This window comes from Amphiura filiformis, chromosome 5 (assembly GCF_039555335.1).
Source record: "Amphiura filiformis chromosome 5, Afil_fr2py, whole genome shotgun sequence".
Classification (NCBI taxonomy): domain Eukaryota; kingdom Metazoa; phylum Echinodermata; class Ophiuroidea; order Amphilepidida; family Amphiuridae; genus Amphiura; species Amphiura filiformis.
Window position 1 is genome coordinate 72,862,375 of NC_092632.1, and position 26,124 is coordinate 72,888,498.

At 37.3% G+C, this 26,124-nt stretch overlaps 1 protein-coding gene across 1 annotated transcript in view; it reads right to left on the bottom strand.

Annotated features, from left to right (window-relative positions):
• The window catches only part of LOC140153670 (N-terminal kinase-like protein), a 32,401-nt gene extending 12,113 nt beyond the window's left edge, over positions 1-20,288 (bottom strand). Inside the window, 13 exon segments of the mRNA XM_072176476.1 lie at positions 1,647-1,911; positions 3,686-3,748; positions 4,199-4,291; positions 6,022-6,135; positions 7,173-7,280; positions 8,093-8,251; positions 8,883-9,038; positions 10,078-10,168; positions 10,978-11,207; positions 13,353-13,463; positions 15,098-15,238; positions 20,122-20,171; positions 20,174-20,288. Of these exon segments, the coding sequence (XP_072032577.1) occupies positions 1,647-1,911; positions 3,686-3,748; positions 4,199-4,291; positions 6,022-6,135; positions 7,173-7,280; positions 8,093-8,251; positions 8,883-9,038; positions 10,078-10,168; positions 10,978-11,207; positions 13,353-13,463; positions 15,098-15,238; positions 20,122-20,171; positions 20,174-20,234 (1,642 nt within the window). The 5' untranslated portion in view covers positions 20,235-20,288.
• Between the last annotated feature and the right edge of the window lie 5,836 nt (positions 20,289-26,124).

Genomic DNA, 26,124 nt, shown 5'->3' on the forward strand with positions numbered 1-26,124 from the left:
TCTTTAGAATTTTCTAGCTACTCTAGGAAGGAAATAATAGTAAAGGACCATTCCTCATGGAACTAAATTCCACTTAGACCAGGTCTAACTTTAGACCCGGTCTAACTCTTTTGTGCATACGGACCTCAATGTCTAAATAATTCTGTTTAGTCCTTATAAAAAGCAAATTCTATTGTACTTTTTATTGGTGGTATTCTATTTATTGGTCAATACCAGTGGTGTTATTTCCATGATTTGAAAGTAATATAACAATTTTTGTATGTCAAATGAAATTTATGTTAATTATAAAATTTAGGAGTATTGGACTATAACAGGATTGCGCAACTTTAATGTCACGTTGGATAAATTATTAATTCTAATACTCAATTAAAACAATTTACTACCAATTTCCAACAGCTGCTGGGACCACTAATGACCAAAGCATTTGTCACCAATATATTTTAATCATCTACGTCCGATGCAGCCAATTTAATTTACTACATTTCAGTTTGTTCTAATTTACATATTTACAGTGCATTAAATAATACATTAAATGTGACACGATCAAGGGAAATGAGTTGGATGTCGCTAATATTAATTTTGAGATATTAGCAAAGAAAGAATTGAAATTCTTTTGTTTTATATTGTTTTCTGCAATTGATAAATTGACGTAACTTCGCAAAAACAAGTCGTATTAACATGGGGTTTTCAATTTTTGAAAGCTCTAAATGTGCTCTTTAGAAGCATATGTAAAAGGTATTTCGACCAGGGTCGACATGTAACTCATTCCTCTTGATATGTCACAAATATCTATTCAAAACAGAAATGCAAATCTCAATTTATACTTGCCTATTTCTGCTAATAACTCCGGGTTCTCAGACACTTTGTGTAGTTTATCTAAATACACTCTAATAGCTCTAAAAGTACAATCCCTGACGCCTTTATCAGGGTCTACAGTAAGCGTACATAGAGTGGGTAGCACTCGATTGGCACAATATTGGTATATTGGTATATTTGGGATTGGAACACAGAATTGAAACTCTTTTGTTATTGTTTTCTGCAATTGATAAATTGATGTAACTTCGCAAAAACAAGTCGTATTAACATGGGGTTTTCAATTTTTGAAAGCTCTAAATGTGCTCTTTAGAAGCATATGTAAAAGGTATTTTCGACCAGGGTCGACATGTAACTCATTCCTCTTGATATGTCACAAATATCTATTCAAAACAGAAATGCAAATCTCAATTTATACTTGCCTATTTCTGCTAATAACTCCGGGTTCTCAGACACTTTGTGTAGTTTATCTAAATACACTCTAATAGCTCTAAAAGTACAATCCCTGACGCCTTTATCAGGGTCTACAGTAAGCGTACATAGAGTGGGTAGCACTCGATTGGCACAATATTGGTATATTGGTATATTTGGGATTGGAACACAGAATTGAAACTCTTTTGTTTTATATTGTTTTCTGCAATTGATAAATTGATGTAACTTCGCAAAAACAAGTCGTATTAACATGGGGTTTTCAATTTTTGAAAGCTCTAAATGTGCTCTTTAGAAGCATATGTAAAGGTATTTTCGACCAGGGTTAGATATGTAACTCATTCCTCTTGATATGTCACAAATATCTATTCAAAACAGAAATGCAAATCTCAATTTATACTTGCCTATTTCTGCTAATAACTCCGGGTTCTCAGACACTTTGTGTAGTTTATCTAAATACACTCTAATAGCTCTAAAAGTACAATCCCTGACGCCTTTATCAGGGTCTACAGTAAGCGTACATAGAGTGGGTAGCACTCGATTGGCACAATCATTAATTGTGTAGAATTTTTGAGTTGCTAGTGTAGCCATGACACCTGCTGTTCTGGCTGGTGGGAATGGGTCCTTCATGGCTCGCACAAATGCTGATGATAATACCTTTTGCCTTGTCTGCAAATAAAATGCAAAGAACATGAGAGTTTATTTGAATTCAATAGGTGCATTTCATATCATAAACACACACACACACCCCTGTTTGTAAATACGTTCAAACGAGGATCTAACCGAGGACTTACACACCCATTTTAATCGACACACCGTGGACCTCACACAAACACACCAGACAACTTACTATCCAACTATGACCCGTACTATACCCCCTATGGGGAACCTACCTTATATATATATGCTATCTTATATGCATATTTGCATCATTTACGTCGTCCTGGTCATAGTTTCAAACCGAGGACGTCCTCGTTTGGAGGTGTGTCATCGTTTTATGGTGTGTATCCATATGTAGGTCCTCGTTTGGAGGCATTTACAAACGTACCCCTACATGTAACTACTGACAAACATCAAACATCCAACAGTGGACACACATTTATTTGCCTTCCGTGGACCCTTAAGTTTTCACTCCCCAAGTGTGGACTGATACTACACCTGTGGCATTTTTGAGATTTGTTGCATGTAAACATCTGTCTGTGTTTACATATACCAGGCATGAGACTGCACTTTCCTAAAAAAAACTGAAAAAACTGAAAATGCGCATGAAATTGGGCAAAAAGTACCAAAAACAGGCTGAAGTTACAGAAATTTTGACTATAAAAAAACCTGAATTCAGTTTTTAAACTGAAAATTCTCATGCCTGATATACCTCTAACACACCCAAACAAAAACACACCCCTATGCATACCTCCTAACATTAGGGCATACATCCCAACAAAGTCTAAAATCTGAATGCCCACAGGACAGTGTACCCAGAAACCTTCAGACCACAGGTGCTCAGTTGCAAGAAAAGCCCCAAAATAGGCTCCCTTTTGCATGTTTAAGGCATAGGCCCGGGGGCATGCACCATCTGCGCCCCCTTGGAAAGGACCCCACTTATTTACTTGGAAAAGACCCAAGAAAGATGATTTAACATTAAATATTGATTGAACTTTATCATTGGGCTGTTTTTCTTTCATCTAAATTTGAAATCTGTTCTTTCTGGAGGGTTTCAAAACTCTAAAATCTGAACAGTTGGTATGCATATGTGCAACCAATGGCAAACATGGAGAGCAGTACACAAACACTCACCCCGCACACACAGATCATAATCATACTAGAAAAGAAATCAATTGGTCCAATACATGGACAGATGTAACATGTAACAACTGTATTACTTTACAGTATGACAAAGAATTAAGAGTGTAATAAGCAACTAAAACATTAAGCTTCAGAAACTTATATATGTGACACAATCTGGTCCATGGGGGCCAAAGGAGGCATTTTTGAAAATTGAGTCACTGGAATTATTACATTATACATTCAATATGCTATCATTTACTGAAAACACCAAAGGTCTAGCATACTTGGTTCTAAAGTTATGAAGTTTTTTGATGTCTATTTTCTTATGTATTTTATTGTTTTTTACTCCATATTTTTTAAATGTGCTGCCTTTCACTAGGATCCACAACATGCTCATCTATTAAGGCACAGTTCTTTAACCCTAATACATTTGTACATTCATTAAATAACCTTTGACAATTTGGGTACAAAAACTCATACTCTGAAACTTGACGTCAAATTTTGCACTATGAGTGTTTAATTGAGCTTATTGAACTATGCCATTGGGATGAGACCATTGTGGTTCATAGTGTTTGGCCCCAATGGACCAGATCGTGTCACATAATGTCATGTACTTGACAAAATAAATGACAGATAACTTGTTACAAGTTATACTCACATTAGGGTTGAGGTTATGAGCTATCTTTCCTAAGCATACAGTTGTGTTGGTTCTTATACCACCCTGTATGAATGAAACAAAAACACATCTCACAAAGTCAAAAATACATGGTTTCATACATTATCTAATGCAAATCGTAAAAGGTTGCTTAACACTTTACACTTATTTAGTATTTAGAAATCCCTTAATCTTCCAGCAGAGCAGAATAAGACATTCTTAAACAGGTGTTGTTTTTCTTTTATTTCACTGGTTCTCCCCCGAATTCCACCTCTTTGTACCACTTAAACAGGAAGCCCGTCTGGCCAGTTCTCCACAGAAGAACTGACAATACACCTGTTACTTTGATGACAGACAGAACAGAATTTACATGGATAAATTTTAACCTTGATTAATTCTGTAAAGAACTTGAACTAAAAGTGGGGCTTTCACTTTAATGACATCTCTAATGTTTTATCAGGCGATAGATACACAGCTGGGTCTCAAAACAATGCTCTAATTAAATACCAGACTGACCTGTTCATCTCTGGATTGCAGCTTGGCAAAATGCCGTAAGAGTTCCACATTCAGGTTCTTATCATTGAGTTTGGGTGCTAACATCAACATAGCCTGCAAAATAAGAATGCAAAAAATTTGGAGGAGGATTAGCATGTCACAATAAAAGCAGGGTTTTTGTTAAGCTTCTATTGAGTTCTGGTTGAGTTACGACTAACATGTTATACTACTTTTCTATATACAACAGAAACACACTAAATGTGTACAAATTGTTTCTCAAAATTTTTTCAAAGCATCTGAAAATCTTACCCATGTCCTGTAATTGTGAACATGACAGTGTCTTAGCTAGCCACCCGTCTGGCCGTCATTTTAGACGGGGAGTTTGCCCCTGGGACGGGCAAAATTAATGCCTTTGACAGATGTTACATTATAATTGTAGGTGTTTAGAAAGTCTATTGACCTTTTTAGTAGACCATGTTTGTAAAACAAGGCTATAGCAGCACATATTTGAACTCTTTGAACCCCCAATGGGCTGTATAAGTCTGGTAAATGTATTGAAGGTCAAATTGGGACAGGCAAATTTATTCAAATGACGGGCAAACCTGAATTTCTAGCTAAGACCCTGGAACATGATGATGTAGATGAATACATTTTGACGGAGCCAAAGGTGTGAATGTCGGTATCAAATGTCAACTTCACTTTGTGTCAAAGGTTAGATTGGCTAATGGCTAGTCTTATCACATTCAACATTTGAGACATGGGTGTGTCTGAAGTTGACTGATAAGTTCTTGAAATTTCCCCAAATTATTTTATTGCTAGAAATGTTCTATTTAGAAACAGACTATCAAGACCCAAAGACCTACATACACTTAAAGCCATATTATAACATTTGCTGAGGAGGACGCCCTCACTGATTTTTTTAAATTCACTTTTTTACACGATTATATTGTACTTTATGAAACCAATATACCCTGTAAAATTCAAGACTCTAGGTGCTGTAGTTTTGTCAAAATCCGAGATTTTGAATAAAGCGCCGGAACCGGCGTCTTATTATTACAATGGAATCAGTAGTCGAACGCATACACGATGTTCATAACACACAGTACACACGGCGTGCAGGACGGTGATCTACACAACAAAGGGTCGTACCATAACATGACCGAAGGAGTGGTACGTATTGGCGACATACGCGCTGGTAGTAAATTCCAATTTACTTTGCTTTGCCGTAGTTGTTCGCTCAAAAATAAAGGGATATATCTGACAGTAAAACTAACATTTTATGTCAAAGAATTGCTAATCTATTTTGTATGATAATGTTATAATATTGCTTTAACAGGGATACCGGATACGACCTGCCCGCCATCTATGACGATCTGCTGCCACTTGAGCGGGTGGTCAGGTGACCGGAGGAGTGTAATCACTACGCTGAATGAAGACGCCGTGATGGCGTCGCAAGCTACGTCTTTGCTCAACTCAGACTCTGAAAAGGTAACTTTTTAAGCTTATGACTATCAGGAATTAAGAAATGTTACATTGTGAGCATCCAGATCTGTAATACTGGTTGACTTGGACCCTTTAATTACTTTCTTGAGAATGTAACAAGAAGATTACAAGATGTTTGTATTGCCATTGGCTTGTACACAAACACAAAGTAACAACTTCGTATGTGCACATCCATATCAAAACGATGCCCTTGTCAGCTGCTACGTGTGTCTCTTTTTACATTATAGTTTGGAATAAACACCAGACTCATCTCAAGTGGAAGTCACTTCAAATCAACCCAAGTCACATGGTTTAGGAATACGGAGAACATTCATAAACCATGTAATATAACTATATAATACCTTTACAGTATGTTCTCGTATGACTGGATTAGTATCGTTGAATCCATGGCATATATTAGGAAAGATCTGATCATTCACAACAGGTGCTCCAAGATGCTCAATGAAAGACCCCATCTGAAAACAATCAAATACATGAAATCATTATTAAAGCCATATTATAACATTTCTGTAAAAATAGATTAGTATTTATTTTCCATAAAATGTTAGCTTTTACTGTCAGATATGTCCCCTTTTAATTTTGAGCCGAATGAGTGAGGTAAAGCATAGAAAATTGGAATTTACTACTAGCGCCCATGCATGTTACTCCCGCGGTTGTAATACGGTGCAGAGTATCTTTATTGACTACATTACAATCGTGTAAAAACCAGAATTAAAAAAAAAAATTGAAGGCGTTCTCCTCAGCAAATGTTATAATATGGCTTTAATGTGAGTGGAAGCAGAATTGTTGTAATTTTAAGGCAACCAAAAAAACGAAAAAACAGAATTCAGGAAGAGGATAAATGGCTCTACAAAATCACCTAAAGCTTGACAAAATCTTTTTTTAAAATTTTTAATTCAGTCAAAACAAATCCATTATTTTTAAATTTCATACAGCTAAAAGATAATCGCCAAGACGCAAAATCTGGGTCGGTCAGGTAGAACAGGATTTTTTGTCAACTTACTGCATATTTTCATAATTCCTGTTCTGAGACTGAGGGGATGCAGGTGTTATAATAATTCAAATAATTCTAATATGTTGTACGGTAAGGATTTCTAAACACTATACAGATTTTCCTCAGCAAATTGGTCTTCCTGAATTCAGTACTCACATTTTTTGTGTTAGTTGACACAATACATTATATTCAGCTGATAACTTCAACAAATAACACTACTATAAAGTGCAGCAAATTTCTGAAAACATGAAATTCTAAATCCGGCAGATGTGTTTAGGTGGAGTGCAATTCCCTGAAATAAACCTAGTAAAATATCTGGCTCCGTGGTTATGGAACAAATTAAAAGATTGATTAAGTCCCATGGTCAAAAACTATTTCACATGTATGAAAAAACATCAACGTTATTTTAATCAACTTCATATTTCATTACAGATAGGGATAGAGGCTTCAGCTTTGTAGGGAAATAGTTTTTTCACTTATTGTAAGAGCATAACCCACCTGTTGTAGTAATTTAATCCTAGTTGCTCTATCAGTGGAAGAAAACATCTTGACAACACAAGGCACAATCTTCTTCTGGTACTCGTCGTCCTCCAATAGCTTCCCCAACTAAAAACAACAAACAAGTAGTGTCATATTTCACATTATTCTCAAAGCAAACATGGCATGATACAGTAAGGCATGTCATACCCCATGGTAGAGTAGAAACTAAAACTTAAAATACCCTGATAACCAAAGTTTTTTCAAGTCTGAAGCATATACCTTTTACTTTGTAATACCGTAGAATTCCAGCTACAAGCATATATGTGACACGATCTGGTCCATGGGGGCCAAAGGCGGCAAATTTGAAATTGATATAAAGGAAAAAATATGGAGGAAAAAAACAATAAAATACATAAGAAAATAGACAACAAAAAACTTCATAACTTTAGAACCAAGTATACTAGACCTTTGGTTTTTTCAGTATATGATAGCCTAATGTTTGTATAAGGTAATAATGCTAGTAACTCAATTTTCAAAAATGCCTCCTTTGGGCCCCATGGACCAGAAGTATTGTAGTTAAGAGGAAGGTTAGTACTGCCAAGTATTATCATCATGAAAACTACATAAAGTGTATTTCACGAGAGCTATGCAGGTGTTTCAAAAAAGTACAAAGTGTGGAATTTGGCTAGTAATGCCTTTGGAAGTACAATACATTCAAATTTAGGCACATGGGACATTCATTATTAAACCAAGCATAAATAAGGTACATCAGAAACCCTTTGATGAAATGAACAAGTATGTTCATGAAAAACAACTTTATACAAGGTTAGTCCTTGTCATCAACAAAGAATACATATAGTGTGTTTATCTCCAATACACAGAATATAGCATTTTACAAGCACTGTGAATTATTTGAAAACGATTCAAGCATACTGTACCTTTAGTAGTGGATTGAGAATAGCAGAGCCCGCATTACTGAATTCAAAGGCTTGTAGTAGAAGTGGAAGGATACGATAACGGCAGAATTCCTGCGGGAAGTCATCCATACTAGTACTCAACTTGGCAAAGAACTTGTTCTTCTCTGTCGGATCTTTAAACTAGGGAGCAAACATCATATCAGCATTCTATGTGTTAGCTTTTGGATTGACAATATTTTGGCAAATTACAATCTCTGCAGTAGGCCTTCTTTTTTTGAAATCCACAATGATATTAAGATTTCTTTGACCTAAAAACACCTACACACAAAAAAGTACCTATAAAATAATGATTTATTAAAAAACTGAACTTCACTATTCAGAGTTCCATGTGAGGAAGGGGATATTAATCTTTTTTATCTTGAGTACCTTTTCTTGTCATTGCTGCATGTGTACCATGTAAATAAAGATGCGAGGTCCTGATTGGCTAATTGAGTCATGTCATGAAATAGGAGCACCTCATTTGACTGAATCGTTCAACTGACTGCGCCTAAATATCATGTTCAACGGAAAGCACAGTGGCCTAGTGGTTAGGGCACAAGCTTCATAATTGATAGGTTGTGGGTTTAAGCCCCGCCACGGCCAGTATATTGTGTCCTTGAGACCAGACTGCTTAATTCCAAATTGCTTCACTCCACCCAGGTGTAAAATGGGGAGCTGCTGGGGTAATCACAATCTAAGTCAGCTGAGAATACTTGCCATTTGAATAAACCAATCATCTAAACTAGAGAAAATGTCCACTAACTAACAATACCTGTATTTCTTCTAGAAACAAGTTGGTTTCTACAAAGCTATTGTTCATGAATCCCCCTGGATTACGGCAGTGCTCTATAAATCTCGCCGGGTTTGGCCTGGAGAGTGGGTTGGCACCGACTAACTCACAGTAGTTGGGAACCAAAGACTTGGTAATCTGGAAGATAAATGACAAGTCAACAATGCTGTCAATTATATCGTCACAATATAGCTTAGGTACCACGTTTAATTTGGTCCTATAGGGCTATCGGTGCCTGGTTAGGTACCAATCACTCTTTCCATCACACCTGGAGATGTAGTAAATTGAATCAACCACAATACGTTTCTGAAGGTTGTCATTCATCCAGGTATAATATATATATATTAAATTAGAATCATAAACTAATCAACGGGACTCACATTTGTCCAGAGGCTACGGTATCGCACCTTATCCTAGGTGCATCTTCAGGCTGTTTGTTGACAAGCACAATAATTAGCATTTTCATAGTATTATCGTTTTTCATTTAAAGACCCATTGCAGTGATTACAGCGCAAGTGTAAAAAAATTAAAATTGTTTATAAATTGCTTAAAAGTGAAGGATAAGTCATTCAAATTGTCATTTGGTATTTTGAAATGACAAATTTGGCAACAAATGCAGAAAACAGCAGTACTGACGAAGTTGAAGCCCCATTTAAATACATGTAGCTAATTTAGATACTGTCAGTATCTAAATTACGGATTCGTGTAAAATGTCTTATTATGACTTAAATACACGCCTTTCGGCTTAACTACTCGCAGGCTGTGTTAACACATCTATGACAATGACAAAGGTACCAAATTCTGAATTTTGATGATTTTTACGATCGTCCGGATGAGCAAATCACTGAATGGACCTTTAAGTAAACAACAAAAGCACTATGCAAATGTTCAGGGTACGTTAGAAAGAGCCATCGTTACCTATCTGGGCACCGATAGTGCTACAGGATGTTATGTCTTATGACCTTAGTACACAACATACACACACCCCCTACATAAATACACCCAAACATTATAACACAGAGTGAAGGATATTCATATTTAGCATATGCAAGTCTTATATACATCTTCGTGTACAGGCAGCATAGCCACCACTTGATACTTCTGCACAAAATGTGCACACACTCCAATATTACACATTATTGCAACAGACAGCCAAATAGCATCACAAAGTACTTACTTTTCCTAATGCTTTCAAAGCTGATGTTCTTGGTAATGACCCATTGAACACCTCCCAAATTAGACAGCCAAGTCCCCACATATCTGCAGACCTGTAAAGATCAGAGGAACAAATTCACAGATATTTGAAAATAGCGAATTAGTGATATTCCCATAAATCTATTTTACAAATATCTTCTTAATTTAGTTTACAAAGTTCATCATGTACTAGATCACTTTAGAACAGACATCCGCAAACAGCAGTGCACACAATTTGTGACTGTCCCCCAAAGTGAAACATTTTATTTTATATTGGTGCGTTTTCGTTCACATTTATATTAAATTGATACTTCACAAAGTTACTTGAGTATTCCTGCCTAGTTTAGAACAATGTGAAATAGGCTCACTAGTCACTAAGTTTTAGGTTAATTTTTTCAAAAAAGGTTAAGCATACACAACTTCATATGTAACTTGAAATTATTGTTACAAACATCAACATCTTGTAGTTGATGATGCAATAGTTTGTTTTTTTAGTGTCCATTATTATACCAGTTTTACATACTCTCTGTTTCAACCCGCTATTCAATTTAAAATCCACACTACCCCTGTGGAAGATTTTGGAAATATCTTTCACAGAGTGAGTATGTTTTTCATATGTAATTGGTCAGGGTTAATCATTTTGAAACCCATACTCCCTCTGGATTATGGCTTTACCTATATCTTCCACGACCGTATTGAGTATTTCAAATGGAAGTTATCCAATTGTCTATTCTATTCAAAACTCATACTCCCTCTGTGGAAGACTTTAGGTAAATCTTCCACAGGGGTAGTGTGGACTTTAAATGGAATAGCCCAATAGTATAGTACATCTGTTGGTGCTACTCAATTTGTTTAAAATCATCACACCTCCTGCATCACCTACCAAGTATGTGTTTTCTTCCTGGATCTCATGCTCTCCGACATTTCCGGTGGGTCGTATATTTCAAGTGATGCCAATCCCTTGTTTGGTGGATTGCTTCCTTCGCCTTCTGCCGGTCCCATATAGTCCACACCCGCCATTTTCCATTCTCCAGCCTTGTCCACAAATACGGAGCTAATGTTCACATTGTTGTGCTTCAGCTTGCAGTCATTGTGAAGAAAACTTAGCCCTTTCTGTTGATATGATAAACATTACAGGAGAAAAACAGTCATTTTAAACTTGTGAAGAGATTCATCAGGTTTGTAGATAATTATAAATTGGAGTTTTCTTATCACAAAACCAAATGGTTGACACTGACCTGACAGTTTTGTATGTCTTGGACGACATACTTCCTCAGATTGATTGGTATCCAATCATCCTCTTAGCTGCTGGTAACACAGCTCCATCCCCAGGGGGTGTGGTCTTGAGGAGAGGGTCATACACATGACTTGAGATGGTAAGCTCCCTCGTCTCTGTTCATGACGGCAGGCCCTCTCTTGCGAATCCATATTGATTCTCTGATGAAGCGAGTACTTGCATCACACTCCTTCTGTAATACGCCCCCTAGGGATGGAGCTGTGGTACAAGCAGCTAAGAGGATGATGGAATACCAATCACTCTGAGGAAGTATGTCGTCCAAGACATACAAAACTGTCAGGTCAGTGTCAAAAATTTGGTTTTGTAATAAGAAAACTCCAAATTATAGTCATTTTAAAATTATTTTTTAACAGTTTCTGAAAATGACATAATTGCCTAAATCAGGGGGTAACAGGGTAACAGATTCATTTCCTGACTCAAAATTTACCTGCCTTTTCGACAGGTGGCCGAGTGCTCGTGTGCGGTATTCAGAATTATAGAGGTACAGAGCTCATCCATGAAACATGTTACAACAGGGATTAAAGGGGGCACCATCCCCTTTTTATGCTGAAAACATCACTCTCTTTGGCAGTTTTATCATCCAATTCCAGAAAATTTAAAAAAAATAAACATAAATACAGAATTTGTTTCTTTTATGACCACATTTCTGGAATTCCAGAAATTTCAGGAAAACTTACATTTTTGCTAAATTTGCAACTGTCAACATGTAAGTTGAAAACAAGCTATATACAGATTTAACTAAATGTTGTGAAAGTTGTTGCAAAATATAGGTTAGAAAAATGGTGTACATTGCAATGCATACACCAGGGGTCCATTTTACCAAACTTTTAACCCTTTGTACCTCTTGTAACCATTCACAAGTTACAAATACCCCTTTACAAGACGTAACTTTATGAAAGGTCCCTGTAGTAAATCCCTATTACTTAAAAAAGATACCGATCGAATGTCATTTCACTGCAGGGTTGTTTGATTTAAATCACGTCGATTTAAATCAGTGATTTAAATCGCGATTTAAATCACTTGATTTTTTTTTTAAATCACTGATTTAAATCAACTTTTTTCATTTTTTACCATTTTTGATAAATATAACTTAATTTCTTTCTTAATTTGACTGTTTTACATCATTCCTGATGTTTCTACAACCTTTGGATACAATCAAAATACCTTTATGATGTCACAATATCTTTTGTTAAAAATTCATCTCCAAGGTGCCGAATTCAACAGGTTTTTCCTCATGATTTTTGCCAAATTTTTCTTTGAAATTTTCACATGTAAAAACATGTTTTGAATTTTTGTAAATACCTGATAGTTTTGTGCATATGTTTAGCATTCCACTGGTCTCTTTTGAACTTATTATGAGGTATCTTGAAATTAAAAAAATCAAAAAAATCGATTTAAATCAAAAAAATCTGATTTAAATTTAAAAAAATCCGATTTTTTTGATTTTTTTAAAAAAATCAAAAAATCAACAACCCTGCATTTCAGTGAAATGGATTTGACAATGCATCGTAAGCTACGATCAGAGAGTTTATTGAAATGGACCCCAAGTCATATTACCAGTGACAGTAGCGTACCACATTTCAAAATTGCTCACTGTTGGTAGCCGATCATAAAAGGCTACAATGATGAGGAACTACTCAAGAAATCCATCCTTTTCTGTTGGTCTCTGCATGTTACATAGAAACTGACATTCACCCCATGATTCTCAGGAAATCAAACCAGTGGTGTGTCGGGGGGGGGGGGGGCTTTGGGTGCTGATGCCCCCCGCCCTTTGTTAAAAACATGTAAAATCAGCCGTTTTTTGTGATTTTAGCCATTAAGCCCCAAATCTGAAAGCCCCTCACAGGAAAAGATCCTGGACAGGCCAGTGCAAACCTTTCATCATACCTCAAAAAAGTGTTGAGAACCTAGTCTAAAAAGCTGTGTATTAAATGTAAGTTAATTGGTAGTTTTGTTCTTACCACAAGCTGATGCAATCCCCATGCTATAGCTTTATCATTTGGTGGGTTATTCTTCAGGTAGGATTGCAAAGGAGTTACTGCTTCAGTCACCACATAAATCACACTCTCTGTCTGCAAGATAAAGCAGCAAATACAGGGTTAAAATTTCAACTACTTATAGGCTTAATGTACGATTTCCTTCAAATTTTAAATTTGTCATTATATACTCAAATGCTAAAATAATACTAGTAATAATGATCGGGAATGGTTTCTGTCCATTTTGAGCTGAAATAATGAGGTAACGTGAAAGAAACACTGCTTGTTATTTTGGCCGTTTAACGCGCAGTTCTATGGGCGGACATAAAGTCATAATTTCTTGAATTATGACTTTATGTCGAACTCTGTTTACCTACAAACACAACAAATTTGGCTGATTCCATTTAGGTGCAAGTTGTGACATGTGTAAACATTACAAATATGCAAAAAAATCAGGTTTGAAAAAAATTAACCAAATTCATATTTTAAGATCGTACATTATGACTTTAAAATGAAAGCTCGGAAATGTTGGTGATGCTATTCTCAAAGTCTACACACAATACAAGAATATATGCAAGATGATTATCCTTTCTGACACACTTTATTTTCCAATATTGCTGTTACTGATCAACTAGCAATACAGAAAGTACATTATCAATTATAAGAGTGGCTATTAGTGTATGATTTTGAACCGTGGGCATAAAGTTCACTACGGTATATAAAAATAATGCTTTGATAGCACTAACATCCTTGTCAGCTCAGTTGGCCTAGCAATGACCTAGGGGTCCCAAGTGCAAATCCTGGTCAAGAATAATAACCTTATTAAACTTGTACTGAAATAACTCTTTACATGTAATCACTCTGTTGTCTCTAACTAATTCACTTGAATTAGTAAAATATTATTTCTCAAATTCTCCCTTTCTTCCTTGGCTGACTCATGAAAACAAATTACAATCATACTATTAACCTGATTGACAGCCTTATCCCCCCCCCCCACATAACCCCTTTAGTCTTAACTGTGGTATACCACGCTTGAGACTAATTCAACAGTTTTTGATGATATCTTTGGAAATACACTGATTTGGAACTCCTAGTAATTTCAATATGTTAATGAGAAAAATAGGATCTTTCATTTGATATCAATATTACATGATCATGATGATTATCATTAATAAAATCACTGCTGACTACCAGTATCATGCTGTATAAATGCCAGTAATTCCTTGCTCGAGAAACACTAGCCACAAATTTGCTCACGGATACCCTCGCATTTGTGTGCATTAGAGACTATGATCAAACAAGTAATTCCATTTAAAAAAGGAATTAGTCACATTTACAAGGAACATTTACATGTTCTTTTTGCACGAATGCTTGGAAGGGAAAACGTTTTATAAATACGTAAGTTTTAAAGAATTCTATTTCCAAATATGTCAGGTCACCTTCCTTTAATTCTGGCTGGTCATCTTTAGGGACCGTTCACAAACACTTGTAAGGGGGGGGCCTGAAAAAAAAAAGGGGGACCCTTAAAATTTTTGACCCTCCTAATGACCATAAATTTTCCTGGAAAAATTGAGTTTATATGCTTTTTCTATGGGGTTGACCCATAATTTTCATGTCAAAAGGGGGGCCTGAAATTTTTAGGTCTGAAAAGGGGGCCTCGAAAAAATTTCGCGATAAATTTTTTTGCATCAGGCCCCCTTACAAGTGTTTGTGAACGGTCCTTTACTCACCTCTAATCCATCTATATACAGTAGTATATTTGGATGCCTCAGAGTCTTCAATCTCTTATGTGCTGTTTTGGCTGTCTGTACGTGGTTCTCTTTACTCGGCTTAATGTCAAACGTAAACACAGACACTTCTTGACCATCAGCCTACCAAAATTGAAATACAACATGTGCAACTATTATGACTAAAAGTTTGAAGCTGACAGTAATGACTTTCGACACTTTCAACAGTTGAAGATCTGAGCGCAAGGAGACCGTAAGTCCACTTGGCCCCTCAACATGTACATGTATACACTATATATGTTCCAGGGTAAAAACATCATGAAAGGTTGTGAAAGATTTGTTTTGGTCCCTGAACATGTATAAAACATTACCAAACTATACGCAACTTGAGTGTATACATGTTGTGGGGCCAAGTCAACGGTCTTCTTGCACTCAGGTCTTCAGTTGATCTTATTTCATGTACCCATGTGTACACACCTTTGTTAGTGTTTTTGATGGCTGGCTGGCTACTTATAGTGAATGTGGTGCCACATTGGAGAGTAAAATTACTCATGAATTTTCATGTTCCAAAAATTAAGCACCAAGGGCAATGCTGCTATGGTATGTGCAAGTCATTTTTATTTAGGTTGGAGCTTATTTTGAGTTGACTTTATTTTTTTTTTGCATACCGGTACATATAAAATGTCAAACTGTTTGTATATCTGTTTGTGAAGATTATCATTATCAGGTGGTGACCTGTGATACTACAACATCCGTTTCACAGGTCAATGAACTTTTGCCGCCACAACATCAGTAGGGCTGATGATGCGTTCAGGATTGGACGTGAAAATTTCCCACTCAAAAATAGTAAGTCCAGTTGACTAGATTATAGTTTAATATTAATACTGTTTGTATATCGCCATCTGGCTGTTTTTGTTTGGCATAATTTGATGTTTGAGCACCCTCACTTGGTTGGCAATACAGTTAAATGTATAAATACGAAATTTAAGATCATCATTTTAGTGTACGGCAGGTCTGAAAATGTCTTATCTAGATGTTCGCCTTTCGTATCTCTTTCCTTGTTGAAAACAATTAACGCTAGAAGATAGGACATCCGGCTAGCTTGAGTTGTGCACTTTCAGTTTCCCATGCGTTCAAATGGGAATTGGATTGCGCACTTTCCCAATGTTTGGTGAGCATATTTTCTCCAATATTTTGACAAGTTGACGTCAAACATTCTATTCTATATTGTTTGGCAATATTGTATTTTGCCAATAGTATGTTTAAATATAATATAATATTAAAGTTGAAAACCCTATGAAAATATTCCCATTAAAAAAAAATAATTTGTCAAAATTGAAAGACATGAAAATATTTCCATCAAATTAAATAAGGAGGAAACAATGCAATTAATTAATGAATGGAGGAAACCACCCATCCCCTAAACCCCTTTCAAAATTAATGAGTGAGCAAAGAAATGATTTTAACAATACCAGAACTTCTGAAGGGGGGGTGTCGACCCCCCATCACCCCACCATGTAACCCCCCCCCCCCATCACTCCACCATGTAACCCCCCCGGTCACCTGGTATTTATTTAGCATGTCATTTAGTTTAAAAAGAATTAAGCATGAAAAGTAATCCAAAATATTAAATAATAAGAGTGAGTGCACCGCCCTCTAATGAAGGATCGGTATGTGCCTATCAAATCAGCACAAGGTTTCAATGCGTTACGTAATCTATTTCTTCTCCATCTTTAATAGCTCCATGACTGCGCCAATAAAGTATCCTTATACTTGGAAAAATAATCAAAATTTCAAAACTAAACAAACACTATGGCCTACCACCTAGTCCTAGCCTAGTATCTGAAGTTTTGCTGTACTAAAGTTGGTTTCTTTAAACTTCCGTGGTCGGGGTTACGCGCTGGTGAATTGCGATCGCGTAAAAGTGACAAGGTCGCCTACTAGGCTACTACGCGCCGAACAGACAACCAATGGGTCAACCGACTTGTTGTCAAGTTCGTTGATCAGCCAATCAGCGTGATTGCTTATTTTTTCTGTGTGTACGCTCGTAGACGCTTGGCGCACAGCTCGGACCACAGAAGTTTAAAAAAATTAACTTTATCATCATGATCATTTCAGTATTTGGGACATACCGATCCAACTTTGGGTTTGGGACTACCATCTTGGAGAACCCAAAAAGGTTCTGGACTTCTGGTCCTTTTTTAGATCTAAGACCAGATCAAAATCTCTGCCCCAAGCAATTTATAGTGGTGATGAGTGTGCTGCTACTGCCACAAGCAAGGCTACAATGTTCAACAATTATTTTTATTCTGTTTTTACCCAGCCTAAGGTAAACATTACACTTCCTGATGTGCCAATTTTCCAACATGAATCCCTTGGCAATATTAAACTTCAGGCTGATAATGTGCCTGACATTTTGAAAAATCTAGATGTTACTAAAGCCGTAGGACCTGATGGCATATCTCCGCGTGTCCTAAAGGAATGTGCTAACCAGATTGCATCTCCCTTTGTCATATTTTTTAATATGTCAATTGATTCAGGTAATTTACCCAGTGATTGGTTGAAGGCCAATGTAATTCCAGTTTACAAACAATCTGATAAGCAAAAAGTTGGTAATTATCGTCCAGCTTCACTTTTATGTCTATGCTGTAAGGTAATGGAAAGGGCCATTTATAATGTTATCTTCCTGAAATAAAGTCCAAGTTATATGATCTTCAGCATGGTTTTATTAAGGGACGGTCAACTACTACTCAACTCCTTACCGCTTTTCATGAGGTTAGTGCTGCTATGGACAATGCTGGGCAAGCAGATATGATTTATCTTGATTTTTCAAAAGCTTTCGATAGCGTCTCCCACAAACTTCTTTTGCACAAAATACAATCCTTTGGCATTCATTCCAATCTCCTGAACTGGTTTAGTGCTTATCTTACTGGACGGGAGCAGAGAGTGGTTGTTGATGGGGTGAACTCTGACTGGCTCCCTGTCATTTCTGGCATCCCCAAGGTTCTGATCTTGGGACCTTTACTTTTGTTCTTTTTATTAACGCCTTGCCCAGCGTTGCCAAACATGCAAATGTTGCTCTTTTTGCGGATGATTCCAAGTGCTACAAAAATATTAGCAGTACTTCTGATTGTAAGCTACTGCAATCAGACTTGGATGCTTTGTATAATTGGAGTTTGATGTGGGAGCTCAACTTCCATCCCTCAAAATGTCAGGTTATTACCATGTCCAGACGCATAAATCAAGTTCAATTTGTCTATAAGATGAATGGTATTACCCTTGAGAAAATTGATGCCATTAAAGATCTTGGTGTTAATGTTTCAGACAGACTTGACTGGAGTATTCATGTAAAACAAGTGGTTAAAAAGAGCAACCGAAAGATGGGGATGATCATGCTAACAGTTGGTTTTAATGCACCAGTTAAAGTGACCAAGACTCTTTATACTGCCCTTGTCAGGAGTGACCTTGAGTAGGCCCTATGGTAGCTGTCTTTGGAGCGGACCTCAAAACAAAATGTCCAGCTTATTGAAGGTGTCCAAAGACGGCTACCAAATTCATTATGCACTATCCTGACAAGGACTATAAAGAGCGGTTAACCAGTCTTGGTCTCCTTCCACTATCATCCAGAAGGGAACTCGGTGATCTCGGCTTTTTTCAAAGATGCAAGTTGGGGCAATATGATTTAGATGTAGATAAGTTTGTTGTTTTTAAAAGTAAAAACCAACAGAACCATCCCACCACTAGGCTCTCTGCAGATCCTCTTATGTTATCTTTTCAGAGGTGTAAGACTGAATCCCACAAACAATCATACTTCAACCGCATTGTTCCCTTGTGGAACCAGCTGCCTCTGGAAACCAGATTATCCAATTCCATTTTTTCTTTCAAATTTCAAGCTCTGGATTTTTTGAAGTCTCAATTTTATTCCAAATTTGTTCCTTCTGATACCTGCACTTGGTTTTCCACTTGCCGATGCCCAAATTGTAGGCCCATTTAAGGTCTTGCCCCTGGCTTTCCATTCTTTTTTCCAAATTATTTAGGTTTTTTCCTAGGTCATGTAGGTGGGATGGTTCTAGAGGTGAATTTACACCTGTTTATCCCAGCCTATTTGCTGGTCTTTTAACATGTTTTTTTAAAAAGCTTATATATTATATTTTTCAAAATTTTGATGTGCAATAATGTTATACATGTATGTAAAGTTGTTTTCTTTAAACTTCCGTGGTCCGGTATCGCTGCAGGTGAATTGCGATCGCAGAGAAGTGACAAGGTCGCCTACTACGCTGTCACCGAAAACCAATGCCATTGTTAATGGGTCAGCCGGCTTGTTGTCAAGACAAGCGGCTAGGGGACGAGGGTAACCTTGTCAATCAATGGTTATTCTATTGTCCGCCAAAGTTTAAAGCCAGTGACATCACCGATACGCTTATCCATTTTCAATCCAACCGATAGGCAATTATCCCACCAACGGTAAATCGACTTAAAAAAACCCCGAATAAACGTTTTCAACTGAGATGTAGGCCTAGGTATTTTCGTCTCAGATTCTCAAGTTATAACAAGTTTAAAATATTCATATTAATATTATTATTATTTTGGGTTTTTTTTAATCGTAATCATAAAGAATAAATTAAGTCATGACATCCTGCTGCTGAATCCAGCCTACGAGGTACCTGGCTGAATCGTAAAGTTTTAAAGCATGCCGCCATAGCTCATCCACGATCTTGATCCTATTTTTATCGATATATACATCGATCACTTATCGGATTAAGTATTGGACACAATAGATGAAGTACTTGACACTGACAGGTTACCCCTGCGTCCCCTAGCCGCTTGTGTTGTCAAGTGCATTGATCAGCCAATCAGCGTGATTGTTTATTGCTTTTGTGTTTACGCTCGTGTACGCGATACACACAGGCACGACCACGGAAGTTTAAAGAAAACAACTTTACCAGTGATGAAGTCTAATAAATAAATAAATAAAATAAATAAAGTATCATTGCATGGTCGGTAAGCTTATCGATAATCTGCCTTACTTTTCGTTTTCCATGATGCAGACTCCATATAGATTTGTTCTCCAATCCTCTACTTTCTCACCAACTTCAAACGGAAACTGTTTAAGCGGATCACTAGAGAAAAACGACCACATTTTCCCAAGAAATTTTACAGCTTACGTGTCTCAGCTGTCGCAATGTTTTCCAAGTTCGCAGATTGACGAACTTTGACCTGGGATTTTTACCCACGCAAAAGAGGGCGCCAACACATTGCGAACACAGCCAGACAGGGTCAGAGCCATTTTTTTTTTTGGCAAAAGAGGGGGGGAGGGTTAATTAATTTTTGGCACACATGCCTTAAGCTCTAGATCAGGAAAACTACCCGGAATCATAATTTATAATTACAGTTAATTTTTAATTTCATCAGCAAACTTTATTATAGGCCTACACGTACACGGAGACAAGTAGTGTAGGCCTACAGGTGACAATAACACAATAGTGCAGTAGCAAAAAAATTGTTAATTTTTTGTGAAAAGTGTGACATTTGGCTCAGACGTAGTATTCAGTCTGGTGAACAATTCTAGGGGGAGGGCCAAAAATATTTTGTCCAATATAGCCGCCATAGAGGTCATCGAACTTGTTGTTCATATAAACTATACTTTTCTGGACGGTGACCAGGGGAACATGTTGGCATGGTTTATAACTCAATTTGAACAACTTTGAATTTTTTCCCTGTATAAAGTTCGATGACCTCTATGTCGACCATATTGGAAAAAATATTTTTGGCCCTCCCCCTAGAATTGTTCATCAGACTGAATACTACATCTGAGCCAAATTTCACACTTTTCACAAAAATTTAATAATGGTTTCACCATTATGCAGCACAATAGTTTAAACCATATAAAATAAACGCCCGCAGTTAATATAATAACCAAGGATAATAGACCAGCGAGTCCGTGGCAAGGGAAATTTTGCCTATAATGCAGTGCATGCCCAGGGGGGCCACTGGTCATAGACCAGGGGGTATCATGCGTGGCCAAAGCTTCAAGTAAAAAGGGTCTTTTTTCATGATCAGGCACTGTACTTAAGTATCGTGAATAGGGTATCTAAAACAAGGAAATTTGAGAAAATGGGTATATCTTGTACAATAAATCAGTGTTTAGGGTCCTTTGAGACAAATGTAGTATGTAATAAAGGGTAAAAATTATGAACTTTTGAATTTGTGTTTTCCCAGTTATCATGAAGGGTTTTAGAGTCAAAATATGACTCATCGACTGATTTACTTGCTTCTAATGGGGGCAAAAATAATGTCAATACTTATTTAGGGTATGAAATTGCACTTGTCATAATTGTTGAGGGGTGCATTTTCAGACCTCGTAAATACTTGTTTAGGGTGCTATTCGAAACTTCGTGGCCACGCATGATACCCCCTTGTCAATGACCAGTGGCCCCCCCGGGAGTGCATGCCTATTCCTAAGCAACTACCCCCACTATTGAAAAACTGAGACCAGTTTCATTCATCTCTGTTTTTGCTAAAGCCTTTGCCGAAGGTTTTGTTGCGGGGTGGGTCCTCGATGATATTCAGCATAAAATCGATGAGCGCCAATTCGCCAATGTTAAAGGTGTCTCAACCCGGGGTCTCAACATCCCATTACCTTGTCAGCCTTCTTCACCATCTGCATCAAGGCGCAGAAGGAAGTCACAATGTTGGAACGGTGGTCCTAACGGGTTTTTCCAAAGCGTTTGACTTGATCGACCATACCCCCTTGTTGATAAGATAATCCGCTTTCAGACTATGTTCCACTTCATGGAGGAGTACCTCAGGGCACGAAACTCGGCCCCATTGGTTTTTTAGATTCTCATAAACGATGCTGCTCAAAATTCTACTTCTAGTTGTTGGAAATACGTGGATGACCTGACATTTGCAGAGAATGTAGCTGAACGTAAATGGATCGCATCACTCCAGTTTTTTTACAAGCTGATCTTGATCAGTTTACTGAGTGGTCCAAGGGTAATTTGCTCAAATTGAATCCCTCCAAATGTCAGACTCTCCCAGTTTGCTTCAGTAAAAATCAACCCCAGTCTGGCGACTTGAGAATCGGTGCAGAACCACTGTCATAGGCCTACGTCACGGAAGCTAAGGTTCTTGGTACTTATCTTCAGGACAACCTCAAGTTGGACACCCAGGTTAATAACATGCTTAAAAAGCCAATAAGAAGTTGTTTATGCTGAGGTCCCTCAAGAGGTTTGGCTTTGATAGTGAAGAGCTGAGTGTCGTTTACAGTGGTTATGTTAGACAGATTCTTGAGTACGCCAGTGCTGTGTGGCATTCAAGTATTTCAATGAAGCAAGCTAAAGAACGTGAGTCTATCCAAAATTAAAAGAGAGCCTGTAGAACAATCCTGGGAGGAGATTACAGTTGTTACGAGTCGTACTTGACTCAAGGCCAAAATCACCTTTTTCCCGAACTCACACGAATGCACAACACAAATACACTGTTTGTTTAAGCTAACAAAATCTAAGTCTTTAATTGAAAACAGAGTATGATTGGTACATATAATAACAATATCGCATATACAATAAAATCACACAATGACAGTTTTACTATATCAGTACTTAACCAGCTGTCTTCTTGTTGGGGATCCTAGAGTTCTTGCAATGTTCTGGACGACTGATGTAATATATCCTTATTCACTTGTCCTGCGAAAATCAGCGAAGTCCATAGTACACTTGCATTTATAAATCCTTGCGTATAAAATCCTCATACGAAAATGATGATGCTTCCTCCAATCTCCTTTGCGCTGCTATCTCCACAAATATATCTCCTTGCGCTGCTTTCTCCAAAAATGGTGTTTCTTTCACCAATCACTCTTTCTCCAGGGAACAGGTTTTTTAACACAGCTCCGCTGTTTTTTGACAGATGCGTGGCCTTCACAAACCCAGCAAACTCCAGCAATTTGACAGAAGAACTTTTAATCCTTTGATGAGGAAGAGCACTTTCGTGTGCTCGCTGTCTGCTTCGTTGCTGTATTAAAATTAGCTCAATTATTGGCTATATAAACTGGTTAAAATGCACTTCTTTTTTGAAGCACGAAGACCATCACACACATGTGGAGTTTCTCAATCTCCCACGGCATTCTGTAAAGTCCCAACAAAAACCTCCAGCTTTTTATATCAGTACTCATGCAAAAACCCATCATCTATTAATAAACCATTACTTCAATCACATTTTCACAACATTGCTGCAATCTTGGGATTTCCCAAGATTAATTATACACATTCACATTACATCACTTCCTGGGGGGTTTTCCTGATGGTGCAATAATGAACTGGGGCTTTCCAAGTTCCAAACATAGCTCTGACTTTGTTTACAATAAATTGGGGAATTCCAAAATACAAGGGGTTTCCCATCTCATGAAATACTTTCAGCTTGTAAACAAAGTTAAATAATTAAATTAAATTAAATTACTCAGGGCACATCACACCTCCCCTTAAAAGAAGAAAAGTTCGAATGTAATGAAAACTTTCTTAAATGTTTTCTTCTTTTACATCAACTTCAACAGATTATCAACTTTGAGTATTTAACTCATCATACACAGTGACTACTTGTCACATACAACTTCCCTTTTAAAGGAAATTCTTGTTTGTCAGGTTTTCTTATGCAATTCTGGACAGGGCATCAGCCATTACATTGTCTTTTCCCTTAATATGTTTGATGTCCAGATTGTACTCTTGCAAGGTCAAACTCCACCTCACCAGTCTTTGGTTTTTGTTCTTCATCCTGTTGATGAAGGTGAGGGATTGTGATCTGTGAAAACAAGCACAGGGTATACTGTGGTACCCAAATACACATCAAAATGCGGGATCAAAATGTAGCAATGCTAATAGCAATGCTAAACACTCCTTCTCAATTGTGGAGTAATTTCTCTGGTGCTTGTTGAATTTCCTTGAAAAGTAACAAATGGGGTGATCTATTTGATCTTCACCTCTTGCATCACAACACCTCCACAGCCTATGTCACTGGCATCAACAGTCAACTTGAACTGCTTCTGAAAATCAGGTGCAGTAAGCACTGGTGAACTCATGAGTATAGATTTGACTCTGTGAAAAGCATTTTCACACTGTTCTGACCAAATGAATTTTGCATCTTTCTTCAACAAATCAGTCAAAGGACTTGCTATCTCTGAAAAGTTTGGACAGAACTTTCTATAATAGCCAACCATTCCTAGAAATCTCATGAGTGCCTTCTTGTTTACAGGTGTGGGGTATTGCTCAATTGCTTCAACTTTGGCTTTGATAGGTTTCACCTGACCTTGACCTACAACATATCCTAAGTATGTGACTGTGGCATGGCAAAACTCACTTTTTACCAGATTGACTGTCAACTGTACTTCAGACAGCTTCTCAAACAATTGATGGAGTTGTTCCATGTGTTGTTCCCAAGTTTGACTGTAAACAATCAAATCATCTACATACGCTTCACATCCCTCTATGTCTGCCACAATTTGATTTACCATTCTCTGAAATGTTGCGGGTGCGTTTTTCAACCCAAATGGCATAACTTTGTATTGATAAAGACCAAATGGTGTACAAAAAGCAGAAATCTCTTTGGCACGGTCTGTGAGTGGAACCTGCCAGTACCCTTTCAAAAGATCAAATTTGCTAACAAATTTTGCATTCCCAATTTTGTCTATGCAATCATCAATTCTTGGAATTGGGTACGAGTCTGTCTTTGAATGAACATTTGCAGCTCTCATGTCTGCGACCAATCGGTATGAACCATCAGGCTTGGGAACAAGTATACACGGTGAACTCCATTCACTACTACTTGGTTCTATGATATCATTGTTCAGCATATAATTGATCTCATTTTTGAGATGTTCCATTTTCAATGGATTGACTCTGTAAGGATGCTGCTTGATTGGTTTTGTATCACCAACATCTACATCATGAAATGCAGCATTTGTTCTACTTGGCGTATCAGGAAATATATTGTCAAATTTGTGAATCAAATTTGCAATTTGACTTTGTTGATCTTGAGAAAGATGACCTAACTTTGAGTCCAAATTAGTGAGCACATCAGAATTGTTCAATTTTACATTATACTCTTTGTGCTCTAGCTCTTTATCCTGGTCATATGTGACATCAGAATTGTCATCTTTACTCTTGTCTACATTGGCGATTTTGTCTACATCGGCATGTTTGTCTACATTATCAGCATATTTTACTGTACACACAGGTTTTGGAATGCCACTGTCACTTCTTTCAACATACTCTTTGAGCATATTTATGTGGCATAACTGCCTGCTCTTGCGTCTACCAGGAGTCTTGATAATATAATCTACTTCACCCACTTTTGACTCTACTTCACATGGGCCATGATATCTGGCTTGTAATGGGTGTCCTGGAATTGGAAACAGTACTAGAACTTTGTCACCTGGTTTGAACACTCTCTCTTTGGCATGTTTATCATACCATTGCTTCATTTTGGCCTGACCCTGTTTCAAGTTTTCCTTGGCGATATCAGTTGCTCTGTTAAGCCTATGCTTAAAATTGGAGACATAATCCAATAAATTGATATCTGATTTCTCATTGAGCCACTTTTCTTTCAACAACTTTAAGGGCCCGCGCACTGTGTGTCCAAACACTAACTCAAAAGGACTAAATCCTAAAGTTTCCTGAACAGCTTCCCTAGCAGCAAACAACAACAAGTGTACTCCCTCATCCCAGTCCCTCTGAAATTCCAAACAGTATGTCCTGATCATGTTTTTCAATGTTTGGTGGAACCTTTCTAGTGCACCTTGTGATTCTGGATGGTAAGCACTTGAGGTATACTGTTCTATACCTAATTGATACATGACCTGCTGAAATACTCCAGAAGTAAAGTTTGATCCTTGGTCTGACTGTATGGACTTGGGGAGCCCCACAAATGTGAAGAACTTGGTTAAAGCTTTCACTATAGTCACTGCTTTAATATTTCTCAAGGGTATGGCTTCAGGAAAGCGTGTTGACGCGCACATAATTGTCAGAAGGTATTGATTACCT